Source organism: Arvicanthis niloticus, chromosome 20 (assembly GCF_011762505.2).
Source record: "Arvicanthis niloticus isolate mArvNil1 chromosome 20, mArvNil1.pat.X, whole genome shotgun sequence".
Classification (NCBI taxonomy): domain Eukaryota; kingdom Metazoa; phylum Chordata; class Mammalia; order Rodentia; family Muridae; genus Arvicanthis; species Arvicanthis niloticus.
The window spans coordinates 26763737-26783389 of NC_047677.1; the positions used below are offsets into that span (position 1 = coordinate 26763737).

A 19653-nucleotide genomic window follows, 5' to 3' on the forward strand; every position below is an offset into this window, starting at 1 on the left:
GTTGTCCCGCTCAATGAGGAGATCTCATGTACATCAAGTGATGTTATATAAACCCTGATCCACAATTTAAAGTTAATTGGTTTATAAAAGGCTAGAGCCTCTGAACAGTAGGAAGAGAAATGTAGGACTTGAGGATTGAGTGAAGGGTCTGAGGAAGACCAGAGGAGAAGAGGGACAAAAGGAAAGGAGACGGGGAGAGGAGGAAGCCGCCATGAAAGGGGATGGACCATGAGCATATGGTCAGGAGAAAGGGCAAGTATCAAGGGACATATGACTGGGATGTAAGTTAGATTTGCTCGAGACAGGTCCAATCTAGGCTGACAGCTAGTAAATAAAATACTAGGATGGTATGTCTTTTTATACAGGATAGCTAGAATAAATAATTCTTTTTACACTATAGGGGTGCGCCTAACATGTCAACTTGACACAGCCTAGAGTCATCGAGAAGGGAATCTCAGCTCTGGGATTGTCTTTATGTGGTTTGGCCTAAGAGTATGTCTGTGAGGGATTATCTTGATTGTTGATTGTCATAGGAGGGCCCTGCCCACTGTGGGAAGCACCATTCCACAGGTTGGCAGTTCTGGGCTGCATAAGAAAGCTAGCCAAGCATAAGCCTGAGGAATCAGCAAAGAGCAGTCCACCATGGGTCCTACCTTCGAGTTCTTGCCCTCACTCCCTCGGCAATGAACCATGACCTGAAAGTATAAGCCAAATAGACCTCCCCTGTCCCCCCTAAGCTGCTTTTGGTCAGTGTTTTTTTTTTTTTTTATCATAGTAACAGAAAGGAAACAAGAACATGTCTCTGTTCTGCACTTTATAAACTGCCTTATTATCTGTTATCATTAAAAATAGTTCCTACAGCTTATGCTTTGGTAAAGGCACTAATACTAGAGCCACTTCATAAATGAGTCTTAGAAACTTAGAAAATAAAACAACTTGTTCAAGTCACCCAGTGAGGGTCACCACTAAACAGGAGCCCAGGTCTGAGTGGTCCATAACTGATACACCATATAACCTTGGTGCATCTGGGCTGGCACCTGCCCTTTGGGTCCTTTCCTAGTCCCACCAGAAATTCTCTTGGCTTCTGTTGTAATCTGACCTTGCAGAGCAAGAATGTTCACTCTTGACTCTGGCCAGCTGTCCCCATGGACACTAGCCCACTTCCCACCACGGATGTGACAACAGAGAGGACCCAAAGTACATGGCTCACAGAAGGAACAGCGCCCTGTTACTGTTCAGGTGACTTCTGGTCTCTCAACTGGAAAGGGTCCTCAGCTCATGCTGACCTTTCTGTCACACAGGTGGCTCTCTCCAACACGGTGGACTCCTCAAGCCCTGAGGTGTCCGCTCAGTCAGGGCACACGTGAGGAGTCGGACCCCCACAATAGTTTATTGAGTAGGGAAAAAGAGCTGGACCCAGCAACTGGGGGTGGGAGGGCTTACGTTGCATACGTTGTGATTGTGGGTTTTACTGGTTCCCAGAAATCAAGAGCAGAGCCTCTCCGAAGTTTGTTCTTATCCCATCTGGGGCATGATGCCTGGGCCTGGACCTGAGCCAGATCGGAGCTCTCTCTGGGCCTCTGAGATCCTCCTCTTGGAGAGAAGACGAGACGGTAAGCCTGTCCCTGGCCCCTAGCTCCAGCCATCCCTAACCTTCATGGAGACCACTAGGGTATGACCCACCCGGGCAGCACAATCTCTGACCCTTCCCCACCAGCTCTGCTCTCCTCCTGTAGACAAAAAGAGCTTTGGCACAAATTCCCTTGAATCCGTGCCCTGGCCAGGAAGCCAGGCACCACGCGAGGCAGACAGACTGGCAAGCAGAGCCTCCTGGCTCCGAGCCTCCTCGCTAAATCACTCCGTCTCTCAATTTATGACATGTTTATATTTCTGAAAAGTGGTAGCTAATTTTAAAGTACTAAAATCAAATCAAATTTCTGGGTAAGACATCAAGGAGAAGGGGGGGGAATTATTTGTGGGAGGCTGGAAAAAAAAATCAGTGTCGGCTCTATGTACTTGCACCCTCTGCTTACTTCTTCGCAGACAGTACATAGGTAGGAAATACACACTACAAAGGGTCCTCACGCAACAAAACAAAACAAAGAAAAAAAAAAACCGAATCCTCGGTTACGCCTGACAGAGGCAGATACCATGTGGGCACTCAGCCAGGAGAAGGCCTGTCCATCCTAGCCTTTCACTAAATTCCTCTTAATGTGGTCATCTCTGTGTGTCCTTCCTGGGAGGCATATGGCTAGTGGGAGCGAGGATTCTATTGGGATTCTTTTTCTAATGTGCCTTGTGGTGACGTCACTTTCATGGCGAAAGCAACAGCTTCTCTCTGTCTACACCCAGAAGCATCTAAGAGCCATGCAGAGGTTTTTCCCCAGTTGCCCAGGTGGAGAGGAACTCCCAATACCCACATGAAATCCCAGAGCATCTGAAGAAGAAATGGTCACATGGCAACTGGAGAGAGGAGTGGGGCTTAGAAATCACCTTGTGACCCGCTATGAGCTCTCATGGAGCAGGCTCAGGTCCTCACTGGTAGCTGTCTACCATCAGGATGAAGTCCCAGATATTTCAGTAGATAACTGAAGCCAAACTATTTTGAAATTTGTTCACAAGTGTGCTCTTGTATGCATAATATGTTTCCTCTGTAGGCTACATGTACGTGTGTAGAGACAGAGGCAAGGGGAACACTGAGGCAGCCAAAGGGATGCCACCGGAAGGCCTGGGAAAGGTGTCCTCAAATGGAATGAAAACCCAAGCTTAGGAATGGGCCAGGTTCTGTCTGTGCCCTGTCGGGTACAGAGATCGTAAAAACGGACATGGCCAGACAGGTTCAAGACTGGCTCTGAGATATAACTGCGGGGCTTCTGGGAAGGAGAGTCTCTTAGGTACCGTGGCTTCCCAGAAGGAAGGCCTTACAATAGTCAACTATAACTGTGCTCTGCATCTGGAGGCTGGATGAGGATTAGGCACTGCTTCCACAAAGTTCCTGAAGGGGTGGCTGGATTGTTCTCATCCCAGCATCCTGATGTGCTACACTATCCCCAGCACTGGTACTTCTATCCCTCCCTATACAACAAGGCTACCATAACCCCCTAAGTCTTCCACAACCTAAAACACTGAGCACTGCTCCCCACTCCCAGACTCCATTCCTCATCGCCTTGGACCTCTTGGTCTACATGCATGATAATTCCCCTACGAATATCTATAATTATCTTCCCTCTTTTTTCCCACTCTGCTCTCCCAAGAACCATCCTTTCCCAATCTGTCCATCCACCCACTCCAGGGTGCACACTGATAGAGAAGACACTCAGGTGCTCGTTGCCTTTGCTTGAAGCCAACGGACACTCCTCTCTCTCGGGTGCATGCCACTGGGGTCTCTGCAACACGTCCCCAGCACGTCTGCCTAGATGCTTTCATCTGAAACCAGCTGCTACATAGCTGACACATGAATAACACAGGTGGGGGGTCCCTATGACATATCTTTCCAGGTGTCCCAAATGGCAGGACTTCCAAGAGAGCCCCAGATTGAACTCCAAGGCTCCATCCATGTTGCTGTCAATAGCCTTCCCACAACAGACCCTCCCCTGGTTCCTTCCTTCTCTCCTTTTCTGGGGCTGGATGCTGTCTTCCCTCCCTCCCCCAGTGCTGAAGGTCACTTCCTGTTTACTCTTCGGGGACTCAGCTCCTGCATCCATGGCTGTCTCTTTGGTATCATTGCACAGAGATCTGCTAGACCACTGCCCTCAACATTCAAGCCCATCCAAGTATTTCCACTCCCCACCTGGCGACTGCTCAGGAAAGGGCTCTGAACTCGCTGTCTCATGCCCCATGCCTCCCTGTTCTCTTCTACCGCCTATAAGTTGTCCTCCAGTCACACCGTTTCCCAAAAGATACATTTACCTGTGACTACCCTGTGGCCACAGTTGGCTATCGCTTCCTTGCCTGGTCCTGGTCTCCTCTAAATCACATGCTCTCTGAGATGTATCCCCAATCCCGGCTTAAAAGAGCTCATGTTGACAGATAATTCCTGATTGCATCAGCTACTCCAGTTCTTCTCAGCACTCCTTATACATATATGTGTTTCTTTGATGCTACCCAACAACCCCCTTTGATAGAGGCCCAGATCTCCACCAGGCAGGTTAACTTCAGAGAGCTCTAGGCTGGTGGCCAGACCCCATCTTCTTCCCTTGGCTTATCTATTTTACTTAACTTACTTAGTTGAGGACCTACAACTTCTGGTAACCTAACACTGCAGTCAGCTCAACTGCACGCAGCACCCAAGGGTCTTGTTAGGTTATTTTCTCTGAGCCATAGCATGAGAGAAGTGTCATCCATTACCCTAGGGCAGGGTTCCTTTTAGGGCTTTTCTATGCACAGGCATGACAAAGAACAGTGGGAGAAGACAAGCCTCTACTAGTCTTAACAAACTTATATCTGGATGATATAACTTTTATGACTTGATAATTAAGACTAACAACCCAATTTAAAACTAGGCAAAGGATCTGAGTAGCCATTTCTCCAAGGAATATATCTAAATGGCCAATGAAAAGGTGCCCGGTGTCATTAGTCAGCAGGGAAACTCCAATCCAAACCACAACGAAATGCCGCTTCACACCCACGAGGTTGGCTAGAATCAGGTAAGATAATAACAAGTGTTGGCAAGAACGGGGAGAAACCGGAGCCCTGACACATCGCTGGTGGGAATGTCGACTATACAGCCACTTGAAAGCAGTCTGGCAGCTCCTTACCCAATTGAGCAGCACTGATGCAAGATCCAGAAAGTCCCCTCTTAGGTATAGACCCAAGACAAACAAAAACACATCCACACAAAAACCTGTCCGCAGACTGTTAGCCTCCATTGCCAACTCGACGGCATTGAGAGCCACCTAGGAGACACACTTCTCAGCATGTCTGGGAAGGCATTTCCTGATAGGTTTAACCAAGGGAGGGTGAGCCACCCTGATCATGGAAAGCATCATTCTGTGGCTCTAATCAAAAGGGAAAAAAATGGAGAAGCAAGCTGAGTCCCAGCATTCCCTTCTCCTGTTGCCCGCACAAAGACACAGTGTAGCCAGCTATGGCCTTGCCTTCCCGCCATGATGGGCTGTCCCTCTTCTTAAACCCTGGAGCCCCAAACCAATCCTCCCTTCCTTCCTTAAGTTGCTCTTGTCAGGCATGTTGTCATAGCAACCAGAAAAATCACTGACTACCGGTGTTCAGGGAAGCACTGTTCACAGCGATCAGAAAGGTCAAGGAGCCCAAGATGCGTATCAACCAAATATGACACATGCACACAATGGATATTCTAGCCATAAAAATGAATGAAGAGCCAGTGCATGCCACAGAGATGAGCCTGGTGACACTGCACCAAGTGAAAGAAGCCAGATACGAAAGATGACCGTGAGCACCCTGGGAACACACACTTGGTGGTCGGTGGTGGTACTAACCCCCCCCGCCCCCCCAGGAAAGAGAATAGGAAAATGCATAGATAAAGCAGTTTCGTGGCCACAGGGCAGCAGTGTGGAGGGGTTACTCTGGGGCAAGAGATAAGGGACACCCATGTCTCTGTGAACTGACCGAAACCTTATGCTGACTGTGGAGGCAGCTGCACCTCTCTATGGTTATCCACAATCCACTGAAAGCCAGGTGTGTGAACACCTTTAATCCTAGCCCTCAGGAGGTAGAGGCAAGTGAATCTCTGAGTTCAAGGCCAGCCTGGTCTACAGAGTGAGTTCCAGGACAGTCAGCGCTAACAGAGAAACCCTGTCTTGAAAAACCAACGCCCCCTTCAAAAACAGAAAGGGGGGGGCAAGGGAAGGGAAGGGAAGGGAAGAAAAATAAAATCCACTGAATTGTGTGCTTTGAACGACTGAATCGCATGCTATGTGGTGTATCACTGTCTCAGTAAGGCAACTGAGTACTCAAGGAGACAGACACGGGGGGGGGGGGGATGAGCGGGAGGATGGGGACAATTCTCACAGCACCCAAGCTGTCTCCTTCCTCAGAAGCGTGAGTCAGCATGGTTCAGATGAAAGCCCGGGGATGCTGTGAGGCCCCACTTGAGGGAGATCTACTGGAGACAAGGGTGGTCAAGGTCTCAGACGGAGCCCAGGAATGTCTGCAGGCTGATTCAGACAGTGCTGCAGCCTTGAGGACAAGCAGGAGCATGGAGCCTTTACAGGATGGGGCTGAAAAAGCCAGACTTTCCCTCAATGGGTCTGCCCTACTATCCTCCAACCCAGCAGCATGAGGACAGGACAAAGGCTGGAAGAAACAGCAGCAATCCAGAGTCTGCACCAGCAGGGCTGGTACCTGCAATGGCCACTGAGTGTCTGTTCCCAGGGTGAGGACATCTGTAGGCTCTGGGAGGGGCTGAACCTAGCCCATCTGTAACAATATTGTGGGTGATGTGGAGAAACACAGAGACCCTAAGTTCAGGGGGTCCCCGATTCAAATCCTGACTCTGCTGCTCATTCAGGTAATCTTGGGTAAGGTGACATGACATTGCTGTGCACCTGTCTGGTCAGTAGGTAATACACATGTGGCATCCAGACATCATTTCTGCCTTCCAGTGGCAGACGTGTGGCATCTTTATCTGCTGTTGTGACTGTCATTAATATCACTCAAACTGTTTTAGAGCAGTGGTTCTCATCCTTCCTAATGCTGTGACCTTTTAATACAGTTCATGTTAGGGTGACCCCCCAACCATAAAATTATTTACATTGCTACTTCATAATTAAAACGTTCCTGTTATGAATCATAATGCAAATATCTGGTACGCAGATGGTCGTAGGCGACATGTGTAAAAGGGTCATTCAACCTCACCAAAGGGGTGACAACCCACAGGTTGACAACCACTGTTTTAGAGCCTGGGAGCTCAGAAACAGGATGCTGGCCCCAGGGATTTTGGAGTACCAGTCTTGAACCCCAGAAAGGTTTGCCCCTGATTCCTGCCTCTGATACAGCCTTGCTTTTACCTGCTTAGGTCTTCTACCTGTAAATGGGAAGACATTCCCAAGACGAGGGGAAAAAACCCACCAGGTAGGAAAAGTCCCTACCAAGACTAGGAGACTGGCAGAGGGTAGCTTTAATCAGGTATGGTTTCTTTCTCTTTAAAATGCTGTTTTCTGACTTTTCTATTGTTTATCTCAAAAGACAATCCTGTTCTTCCTGGAATTCTACAGCTCCCCTCCCCTAAAGCAGTTTGTAAAAGGAAACTGTGTTCATCAACCTTTCCCGGCTGTGACAAAATGTCCGAGAAAAATCAAGGTGAAAAGAAGAAAGACAGGGCTAGAGAGATGGCTCAGTGGTGAAGGACATGTACTGTTCTTGCAGAGGACCTGAGTTCAATTCCCAGCACCCACCTTGAGCAGCTCACAATTGCTGCCAACCCAGGGGATGTTTCTAACCTCAGGCACAATGCACATATACAGATCTACAAACATGTACCAATACAACGAACCCTCCCTTCTCTGCCATGCAACTTTCCAGGCAAGCAGTGATAAGGCTCCAGGGGAAGTGATACATCCAAGACTCAACCCAGGCCAGGTGGTACGGGCCTCTTTAAGCCTCAGTTTCCACATCTGAATCCAAAGGGTTGGGAGGACAAAATGAAATAGGAAGAGAACGCCCCTGACAGGATCTGACCCTCAGGAGGGTATGGTCTTCTAATTTCTTTCCTTCCTGGGCCTGACCCCCATGATGTGACCCCAGCTTCTCTGTCAAACACGTGGCTGTGACAACTGTCCTCGCTCTTGGATGCTTATTTCAATCATGCGAGGAATTTGCAGATCTATTGCCACCCAGGCCACACTCCAGACCCATGACATCACGCCTCATTTAGAGGGGCTTGGACCATATGGTATGCCCTCAAAAGCTACCCGGGATTTTGCCAAGAACCACACACCCAAACTGAAACCTTCTGGTCCGTGGAACAGGACTCGAGGGAATGACGAAGGACTCTTTCATAAAATGGGCAGTTGGCATGGGTTGGCCAGAACAAATGCAGAAAACGGACAGGAAATAGACAGACCAACGGACCATCTGCTCATGCCCTGAGGGGGGGGGTCCACCATTTGCGCATGCCCTGAATGGGGTTGAGCCCAATCAGGTTGCATCTACCTTCCTCTGGCATTGGAATCGTCCCACCCCTGCAGGGAATGACCAAGGACTCCTGAGACCACTCTGTGCCTTATACCATCTCAAGACCTCACCATCTCCTCCCCACAAACACAACTTCTCTGTGGGTGATAACTGCTCCAAACAGTGAGGGTCTTGAGGTCCAGGAAAGGGCTGAGAGGGTGTGAGCTGCAGGCAGCCAATGGCAAGTCAGAGATGTCAGTGGCCACGCAAGGTAGAAAGTCCACAACGTAGATAAGTCCCTCTGTGGTTTTGATGGTGATGCCGATAATGACAACCACGACATTGGTGGTGATAATTTTCTATCCCTTATTGCCAACCAGACCTCAATTGCTCAGATCATTTCCAGCTTGGTACATACACTTAAAGGAGGGGTGACTATTTTAGTTCCACCCCACCTCACCTCCAGAGGGAGGGGTCCTGATGTAGGTGGCAGGGCAGGGCCCACACCTACAAGTGTTCTGAGCCTCCCCTTCCTCTGCAAACCATGCCCTAGAGGCCAGTCAGAGTCACAGTGTTTCTCCTTGGGGCTGAAGCCGCCGCGTGTCCATTTCCCTATATCCAGAAGTCACGTGGCTCCGAGGCCTATGCCACTCATCACCACCACAGCCCACCATGATCGGGCTGGGAGCTCTGCCTGGCCCTTTGCTTGGCTCCCAGTCCTGGCAGCGACTGTAGCTTCGGGACGAGGAGACAGGAAGCAATCCTTGAGTGCCAGAAGACGGCATGGCTGCCAAGCCTTGAACTGAGAAGCAGCTCTCTGCATAGAGGCCCTGAAGTCCACACCCCGTGGCTCAGATGCCAACCAGATCACTTGGGGCAGTGCCAGGGAAAGGGTACAGGCAGCCCCCTCAGCAGGGGAGAGCCGGCTAGGAGAGGGCCCACAAGGTCCCGCCTTGGCTGAGAGCTACGTCTCTCCTACATTAGATCACAATTGTATGTCTGTCTCAGACTCCGATACAAGGTCAGTCTGTGGAGGCCCAGGAGAAGGTTCCTGAACAAGCAGGGAAGCACAGGAGAGTAGGAGGTGGAGTACACCAGACACCCAAGTCCTATGCCAACATGCTCCAACCCTGGTGGCCTATTGACCATCTGGGAACCACCAGTTTCCTCTACACAGGGTGCAAGAGCAGACAAAATACAAATAAATCCTATTTGGGAACTGCACCACTAAAATGTCTCCTATTGCCAGAATTCTGACATGTCACCCTCACCAATGTGCCTATCAGTGAGCAGCAGGACAAATTTCCATCCTGCAATCATAAGGCCTCTTCAACCGCGGCTTCATTCATTCATTCATTTATTCATTCATTCACTCACTCACTCATTCATCCATCCATCCATTGTTCATTTAGTCACTTGTTTAGTTACTCACCAGAAAGGGTCCATTCTAGACACTCACAATGCAATAAAAAAAAAAAAATGTGTTTTTATGACCTGGGGAGATGGCTCAGTAAGTAAGAGCATTTGCTGTGTAGTGTGCAGCTTCAGACCCATGTGAAGAGCTGAGAATGGCTGTGAGCGGGGAGACAAAGACAGGAGAGTTGTTGGTGTGTGCTAGCCAGTCAGCCTAGTTGAAAACCAAGTTCTGTGGTTGATGAGAATCTATCTGTATCTCGAGGAAATGATAGGGGAAGCCGCCTGACATCTCCCTCCAGTCTCTGTTTGTGCATGAATGCATGTATACACACACACATGCACATGCATGCACACACATACATGCACATGTGTGCACACATGCATGCACACACATACATGTGTGTATGTGCTCATACACGCATGTTCATCTTCACATTGAGCTACCACTTCACTGAAGTAGAGACAGACAACATATCCATAGGATTGGAGCATCCCAAAAGAGACCATAATACATAATACATGAAAAGACACTGGAGGCTAGAATTTTATCTATGGCAATGCAAACGGAACCTGGGACCTTGTGGATGCTAGGCTCTTAGCACTCTGCCACTGAGTTACATCCCTAACCCTCTTTTAATTTATTTCAATTTTAGGACAGGATCTCACTAAGTAACCCAGGCTGGCCTTGAACCCAAGAAGGCTTTTTTTCCCCTTTTCGAATAAGATAGGGCTCACACTGTACCTCAGGCAGCCTGAAACTGACTATATAGCCCAGGCTTGCCTCAAACTTGTAGTGATCCTACTGGTTGAGCATCCCAAGTAGCTGAGATTATAGGTGTGTGCCACCAAGCCCACTGGATGTGGCCCTTATAAGAGATCTGCTCTGGGGGCTGGAGGAATGAGCACCTGAGAGTTCTTGCAGAGGACCCGGGTTCAGTTCCCAGAACCAATACAGTGGTCTACAAGCATCTGTAATTCCAATTCCAAAGGATCAGACTCCCTCTTCTGACCTCCACAGGCACACATGTGGTCCACAGACATACATACAGGCAAAACACACACGTACATAAAAATAAAATTTAAATAATAATAATAGATCATTTTTCCCCACAACATTGGCCATGGGTGAGGGGCCAGTGGAAGCTCTGAGGACAAAGTGGTCCCAGGGCAGTAACCTTCCAGAAGCAGCTTGTGGCTAGTGTGATGTTCTCACTTGCAAAGCCTTCTCTCAAGCCAGCCTCTCTCCAGCTCCTACCACCGTGTCACGGAACACTAAGCAGACCACAAGGCTTGCTATGTTCTCTGACATGCAATGAGTACATAACAGCAGTCCACTCTGCGACCTGAGAATGGAGAGGGGAGTATCCATGGTACCAGACCTGAGAAGGCAGACAGTCTCACTGGAGCTAAAGCCCACTCGTGACACAGATCATTGATGTGTCTTTTTTTCTTCGTTGGCTTCCAAGTTTTAAAGAAGACCAGCTATGCAGAAGATGAGCAAGTCCACCCCCCTCCGATCAGGAACCCTACAGACACCTCATTTAGCACCCAGCCAAGCCCAGGAGTCCCCAGGACAGCTGGGTGGCTTTCAGTATCCAGCATCCTGAGATGTTGCTATGACTACCATCTCACTGTCCAGCACTGACCCAGAGTTAGCACTCATGTGAACCCTATCCTTTTTCTTTGAGTAAGGAGAGGCTGGTGGATAGTGGGAGGAGCCTGTACACCCCCACCTGCTCTGAGAAGAGAATCCCTGTGCTATATGTACCCTACATCTCTTTCTGTACCTGGAACTTGACTTTCACAGCTAAGAAATGAAAAGGGACCGAAGGACACAGAGAGAGGGCAGGAACTGTTCTGTGCTGAGACTTACTACAGGAATGCTTGTGATAGGGACCAGCTTCAGACACCTGGGTAGTTGTCACAGCCACTCCTGACCATCCAGGGACGAGATGTCATGTGAACATTGTTATTAGCGGTGCTTTTAGGACAGTGAAAGCTAGGGCAAGGCCCACATGCTAGAAACACCATGCCAGAGAGCTGGCAAGAAGCTTAAGAACTTTCCATTGCAGAGGCTGAGGGAGCCCCTGCAGGGCACTTGCTGGGAGCCCACCCGGGTCTCTCCCATGGAGACCAGGAGGTAGATAGGCAGGCAATCCCAGCCTCCCACCCTCACCAGCCTGAGCCACCCTCCCTCCAGCCACAGCCTGGAGACACAGCTGAGGAAGAAAACTCAAAGCAGCCCTGGCTGAAAGGGGAGGTCTTTATGCCCCAGAGCAGCAGTGAGGTGATGTCTGGCTTCTATTCCATATCATAAATAGGTTATTAAGTCAGGGCTGACAGCAATGCAGGGCTTGGGGGAGACGGGGAGGCAAGACTGCGATATGGATATTGACTGCCTCAAGGCCTGGAAAGTCCCAGAAGCAAAGCGACTCCACTCACATAGACCAAGCAGCCAGAGGCAAGAGCTACAGGGCAAAAGCCCTTTCAGGAGCAAGAGGGCAGACCTGGAGGAGGCCTCCAGGGACCCACAAGGATCCTGCTGCACATGGCATCTGTCCTGTGTTACAAAAGTTCCCATTCAACATCCCCAACTTTGAGCATCATCTAAATTGCAGCATTTAAAGCAGATTGTGTGTGTGTGTGTGTGTGTGTGTGTGTGTGTGTGACACATGTGTAGGTGCCCAAGGCTTCCAGAAGAGGGCACCAAAATCCACTGGGGCTGAAGTCACAAGCAGTTGTGAGCCACCCAATGTGGGTGCTGGGAACCCAACACAGGTCCTAGAGGTGCAGCAAGAGCCTTTAAGAGCCAAGTGTACCATTTCTAATAAACAAAATTACAGTGTAATTGTATGTAACTCGGTTGGTAGAATGCTTGCCTAGCAAGTGTGAAGCCGTGGATTCCTTCTCTAATACTACATACCGGGCGTGGTGGAGCATGTCTGTAATCCCAGAGCTCAGGTGATTGAGGCAGGGCAACCTGAAGTTCAAGATCATCTTCAGCTACATAGCAAGTCTGAGGCTACCCTGGACTACTTAAGACTTTTTCTCCAGAGAAAGAAAGAAAGAAAAGAAAAGAAAAGAAAAGAAAACAAAGAAAGAAAGAAAGAAAGAAAGAAAGAAAGAAAGAAAGAAAGAGGAAGGGAGGGGAGGAAGAGGAAGGAGGGAGGGAGAGAGGGAGGGAAGAAGAGGGAGGGAGGGAGGGAGGGAAAGAGGGAAGGAGAGAGGGAGGGAGGGAGGGAAAGAGGGAGAGAGGGAGGGAGGGAAAGAGGGAAGGAGGGAGGGAGGGAAAGAAGGAAAGAGGGAGGGAGGGAGGGAGGGAGGGAGAGAGGGAGGGAGGGAGGGAAGAAAGGACATCCCTTTATAGGCACAGACTGAAATAGGCTCAGAGAGGTCAAGTCCCTCAGCATGGAAGAATGTTGCTGGTCCCATTCCTGTGTGTACACCCTTTGCACGTGAGACCTAGGCACTCATCCCTTCAAGAGATAGAGTCCGTGTCCTTACCTGGGAAACTCTCTTCTGGCCTTATGGTATGACTTGGCCAATACAAAGAACATCTCCAAGCTTTCAAGGCTAGACCTTAAGAGGCCATATGGCTTCTGCCTTCCTCATCTTGGAATACTGCCTAGAGACTGTGGGGGAAAGAGCCAGGCTGTCTGCTAGAGGAAGAGAGACCACAAGGGGAGAACTCAGGCCACCTAACTTATAGCCAGCACCACGCTTGCATGAGAGAGACCAGAGGAGATCTTCCAGCAAGCCCACCCACCCACTCACTGAGAGAAAGTCCAAGAGAAAGTCCAGAAAACAACCAGAATAAGGTCCACTGGAGTGGGGCGGGGTGACGCTTGAGCCAGCATGGACTCTGACTTCCAGATGAAGCCTAGAGACCTTAGCAGACAATCCGATAACCTTGTGTTCCTACCTGCCTACCACCATCTCAGAGTAGGGAATGTGAATGACAAAGGTACATCAGAAGATGGCCATAGCCGACAGAACTGAAAGGGACTCTTTGCACAATGACAAGTCTAGGAAGTAATGGCTGTGATCACCTTTGCTTTCAAGATAAGAAAACTGAGGAACAGATAGGTTGTGGAGTTGGCCATGGTCAACATGCATGCACAAGGCAGAGGTGGAATCTCACCATAAGTAGACCAGCTCCTCATCCTGAATACATACACCGCTGCCTAATAATGTGGGCTGCATGGGCTTCTATATCTGAGTATTGAAATCTGGTCACCAATGTGACTGCCTAAAAGGTGAGAACTTTAGTGTATGATTAAGTCATGAGGATGGAGCCACCAGAAATTAGATCAGCCACCTTATAAAAGGGCTGGTGGCAGCTCACTAGTCCTCATTGGCCCTCTTTCTTTCCCATCTCTCCTTTCCTCATAGAATGCCTGCAATGCCTACTTTGTGACTTTAAAAGCTCACCTACACCCTTTGAAACATCTTCCCCTGCACTCTGTACCCCTGTACCCCTACACCCTCCTTGCCAGTGCAGTCCCTCGGGTTGAGTGAAGTTTGTTTGAAACAATGGAACTGAAGGTTGGGTATCAACCCTGAAACCCCAGAACCTGGCCAGACTCTAGGTCTGTGCAAGGCCCCCAGACTGTTAAGAGTACTCCATGTCAGACTGGGAAAGTGTCCCTCATCTGGGAAAGTGTCCAGGTAGTGTGATAGTCATGCTCTCTGGAACTGGAAAAGCACCACTCGCCCACCTGACAAAGCTGCCAAGCAGGACTTTTCCAGGCCTCTCTGCAGGACAGGCCTTTCATAATTACTTGATTGAAACACAGTTCACATGCATGCAATGCATCACAAAAGACGCAGCTTTCATGACTTGCTGCTTCTACACATAGGCAATTATGTGCCCATAGCAGGAGGACTCATCTCATTTCTCAGTCTGTCCTTTCATCTCCCCAGAGGTGTGTGTGTGTGTGTGTGTGTATGTGTGTGTGTGTGTGTGTGTGTGTGTAGGAGATGTATGTATCATAGGTACATACATGTGTGCATGTGAAGGCTGATGTCTTTCTCAGTTGCTCCCCACTCTATTCCTTGACTCAGTTTCTCACTAAACCTGTTCATCGGTTCGGACTCTCTCGTCCTGAACTCTCTAGCACTAGGATCACAGGCACGCACTACCTAGCTTTTTAGAGAGACTCTATGGATCCAAACTCAGGTCCTTAGGTTTGCCCAGCGAGCCCCTTACCAAAGACTGAGCTACCAGCCCAGTCCACTGAAGCCCCGTTTTTAAAGGCAAAAGGACTCTGGTTCAGAGCCTGCTGGGACCTAGGAGTAGGAGAAAAAGAAGAGCTTGATCCTGCCTACAGGGCCCTTCCCCGGCCCCACCCAACACCACTAAAAATGCAGCATTTGCAGAGTGAGAAAACAGAACCAGATGTGACAGATCTTACACGTGTGGCCACTTCCGCACCAGTCCTTGACTCACAGAAGCACTGAAGGCAGAGGGGGGAGCACTGAAGGCAGATGGGGAGCACTGAGGGCAGAGGGGGAGCCCTGAAGGCAGGGGGAGCATCGAGGGCAGAGGTGGAGCACTGAAGGCAGAGGAGGAGCACTGAAGGCAGAGGGGGAGAACAAAAGGCAGAGGGGGAGCACTGGAGGCAGAGGGGAGCACTGAAGGCAAGGGGAGCACTGAAGGCAGAGGGGGAGCATCAAAGGCAGAGGAAGAGAATGGAGGCAGAGGGGGAGCACCGAAGGCAGAGGGGGAGCACTGAAGGCAGAGGGGGAGCATCTAAGACAGAGGGGGAGCACTGAAGGCAGAGGAGGAGCACTGAAGGCAGAGGGGGAGCACTGAAGGCAGAGGGGGAGCACTATGCAGCCAAGCTCCTACAAGGCTAGCACGGGGCCTTGAGGCCCAGGACTCAGCTGATAATCTAGGTTCTGGGTAGACCCAGTGAAGTCACAGCTCCAATTCAGAAGCAGAGTTCTCATTCTGAACCCTGCAGTCCTTCTAGTATTTATAAACATTGGTCTCTACTGAAACTTTCATATTCCTCTGGATACAGAGCATCGGTAGCCATGATGAGTAACCCACTGGTGATGTTTGGGCAGTTCTGAGGCAATGGTCCCCTGCCCTAAGTCCCGTTCTTCTCAGCATTAGAATCTCATGGCCTGCCTAGGGCAGACCTGGATGGAGGGTTCAAAGTCGACTCTGGAAACCCATAGCTGATTTCTCCCTACCCCAAACTGGAACATAGGACCAGAACCCTGCAAGGTCCAGGCCTGGCTGCAGATTCCGAGACCAGCAAGACCCATCCTGAGCTTGCCCTTCAAAAGCTAATGCTCCTTTTGTTGTAAGACAAGCCCTCTTTTGACAGATTCACAGCCAAGTCCATCGCCTTTGTGAGGAGACTGTCTAAGCAGGGCTCCTTTCTCATTTGACCTGTGATCTGAGCCAGAGGCAGCGTCCCTCCATCACCCACTCAGTCCTGCCATCCGGCAGGGTGGACATCCGGGATAGGAGATGGCATGCTCCGTGCTCTGCAGCTAATTCATACACAAGGTTGGGGATGGACACCGAAAACAAATGAATGTAATGAAACAAAATGAAAAGCATAAATCTCAGAGACGGGGAAACAGCTTGTCCAAGGTGACAGAGCTAAAGAGAATACTTACACAGAGGCCACACCATCCCACACATGCCCAGCTCTAGACATGTCCCACACATCAACCCTACCACCTACCAGCCCCAGCCACGAGGCACAAGTGTCGTCCAGGGCACTGACCATGTGGCCCTGTAAGGCACACTACTTCACTAGGTCCTGTGTCAGGCTCCCATGTGGCCCTGGCCCCCGCAGCATCTAACAGACAGTGAGCACTTGTCAGGAGACTGGTGAATGGGTTCAGTGACAAGAGCAGCTCTTAAGGGGGTCTGAATGGGGCTGCCCATCCCTTCACAACTTAGTTGAGACCTAAAATGTACAAAGCATCACTCCATGCCTTGATCCAGGTGGACATACAGAGAGACTCAGAACCCAGAGATCTCAGCAAGCCCCATTGATCCTGCTACCTGGCATTCTACCCATGGTTAACCTTGCCCTAGATTTCCTGGAGAGTCTGGTGGACAATACAGATCCTGGGCACCGCCCTGGAGAGGGAAACACTGTATCTCTGACAGGCGGATGCTCAGCAGCCCATCCTAAATGTGAAGAACCAGTCACTGCCTGGACAATGCTTTTCAACGGTGACCACATTGCCTCTAATGGTTTGAAAACTGTTTGGAGAAAAAATATGTTTGGCGCGCACATATACACACACACATACACATATATACATATACACATATATACATATACACATATACACATATACACATATATACATACACATATACCAGAGGCTAGGAGAGATTGCTCTCTGGGAAAGTGTTTGTTATGCAAGCATAGGGGCCCTAAGTTCTGATCCCCAACAGCCATGTGAAAGTCCGGTGTGGCAGTACCCCTGAATCCCGCCAGAGTTTCACTGGTCCACCAGCCAGCTTAGCCAAACCAGTAGGCACCACCTTCAGTGACAGACTGACTGAGACACAAGCAGCCCTGAGCATCACTTATCACAGGTCCCGTAGCCCAAGTTCAAGCACCTTCTGCCCATTGCTACCTGAGTCCCCACAGACAGCCTGTACTTGGCTGAATGGCCTTCAGAGAGACATGAATGTGTGGACGTACATTCTCTCTGTGGCCATCAGGTCTTTTTTATATTTCGTGGAAGTGAACAAGTGAGAGAAAGGTTAGAGGGCTGACTTCGGGCTGCCACACCCTGGTGCATGGGGGAGCACGTGCACACACAGGCATCCAACACACACATACTACGGGTGTGTGTGTATGAGAGTGAGAGAGAAAGAGGGGAGAGAGGAGAGAGGAGAGAAAGAGAGAAGAGAGAAAGGAGAGAAAGAGAGAAGGGCGTATTCCCACCATCTAAAGGATGAGGGGCCATGTGGAGTCAGTAAAGAGCAGAGAGCTTCGAGAAGACACATGGAGAGAAGATATGACACAATGGCAGTGATTCCCATTGTCTGAGCCTGGCTGGGAGGCTAGCTCACACAGTGTTAGTATCACGTGACATACTGACAGCTCACACGGTATTAGCATCACATCCGTTTTGTAAGGACAGGGACCGGGTTGCATCCCCAGCTTCTAGAATAGTAACTAGATGCAGGATAGATAAACAAATCCTGCTGGGGTGGAGGGGCCTGAGCCTATGATTTCAACACTAAGAGGCAGAGGCAGCGGGAATCTCAGGTTGGAGGGTTACGTGGCAAGACCTTGTCTCAATAAGTAAATAATAAATAAATCCCTGCTTTAAGCATAAGGGAAAGAAGCACAGAGAGGTTAGTTAGCTTATCTAAATCTGCACAGCTTTCAAGTGCAGTCACCAGGACACCCCAGACCAGTATTTCTCAACCTTCCTAACACCGTGACCTCTTAATACAGTTCCTCATGTTGTGGTGACCCCCAACCATAAAATCATCTTTGTTGCTACTTCATAACTGTTATGAATCCTAAGGTAAGTATCTGACTGGTTGGTCATCTTAGGCGATACCCATGCAAGGGTCATTTGACCTCCAAACGAGGTTGTGACCCACAGGTTGAGAACCACTGCCCTAGACTATCCCTTTCTCAGTCCTGTTTTAGTCTGGGCCCAGAGGTCCCAGCAGGTAGCTGGTTGGTGAGTTCCTGGTGAGGAAACCCATTAAAAATGTGCTGTCCCACTATGACAACCTCACACCTGACAGAGCCTGGCACCTAGCAAGCCATGGCGATGCCCATTTGGAAGACAGCCAAGCCACTGACATGTGGTGTTGGGTACCATTTCCTCGGGAATCCAAAATCTATAGGGGGCTCTGGGTTGGGGAAGGAACTTGACGCTCAACAGAAATTAAAGTGGTATCCCTTACCAATCCATCACAGTTGCTGATGGCCACAGCTGCCCCGGGCATTCCAGTGACACCTCCAGTGTACACACACTCCTGCTGCAAGGGTTGTCGGAAGAGTTCCTGAAAGTCCTCCTGCCATTCTACCGGGGCCCCTGGTGCCACCAATCTCCGGTTGGGCTGCAGCCTCAAGTGAAGGAGTTTCCCAAAGACAGTCACATTGAAGTAGAGGAAATTGTGTCTTGGATCACCAGGCCTCAGGGTCTCTCTTTCCAGGCTCAGGGGGCTGCGAGCCACCCGGAGGTGGCTCTGTGATGAGGCAGCTGTGGGGGCAGACACCACATGGGACAAGAATCGGCCCTGGAAATCCGTGCTGCAGGGCACAGTCACAACGTAGTCGTGAAGTTTCCCAGAGAGGTGCAGGTCTGTTGGAGGTAAACACAGAGTCACTTCACTATGAACTGTGCAGAGATTAAGAGGAAGATGGGAATCCAGGGGTGGAGGTCACAGGGTGGGGGGTGGAGATGATGGACAGGCAGCCCTGAGCATCACTTATCACAGGGCCCGTGGCCCAAGTTCAAGCACCTTCTGCCCGTTGCTACCTGAGCCTCCACAGACAGCCTGTACTTGGCTGAATGGCCTTCAGAGAGACATGAATGTGTGGACGTACATTCTCTCTGCGGCCATCTGGTCTTTTTTTTTTATTTAACAGAAGTAAATAAATGACGTCAAATAGAGTCCTGTCACCATAGCAACAGGCCTTCCAACCCTGAGTACTGCTTAGAAAGGGCCGAAATTCCAGATCTGCCTCAACTCCCCCAGTGTGCTGAAGTCACCAGCCCAGCCCCTGGGGCAAAGCCCTTGCCAAGCTCCCAAGAGTGTGGCTGCCAAAACAAACACACCTAGAAACCCAGGGGATCCTGGCCCCTGACATAGAGAAAGGAGAGGCTGGAAGAGGAGGAGGCAAGGGAATGTACCGTTATATATTTTTCCGAGGTTAGAAAGGAAACTTTTTAAAGCATCCCAGTGGCTGTGAGATTTCTGCACTGCCCAGCCCCAAGCACGATAAATATAGAGCTTCCAAAATAAAAGGAGACACAGGGGGTGACCTGCCCACTTGGGCTGACTAAAGTGTGAGGTCATGGCCCCATACTGTAGGCCATTTGCCAGTGGGCCCCATCTTTGCACGGCTTTCTCCCTGTGCACAGCCAATCAGAAAAGACAGCCCATTGGCTTCCAGGCCTGGTGATTCATGG

At 49.9% G+C, this 19653-nt stretch overlaps 1 protein-coding gene across 1 annotated transcript in view; it reads right to left on the bottom strand.

Annotated features, from left to right (window-relative positions):
- Adamts14 (ADAM metallopeptidase with thrombospondin type 1 motif 14) overlaps window positions 1-19653 on the bottom strand; it is a 78773-nt gene that overhangs the window by 58042 nt on the left and 1078 nt on the right. The window contains exon 2 of the mRNA XM_034524503.2: window positions 18422-18822. Coding sequence (XP_034380394.1) covers window positions 18422-18822 — 401 coding nt within the window. The remainder of the gene's footprint in view (window positions 1-18421; window positions 18823-19653) is intronic.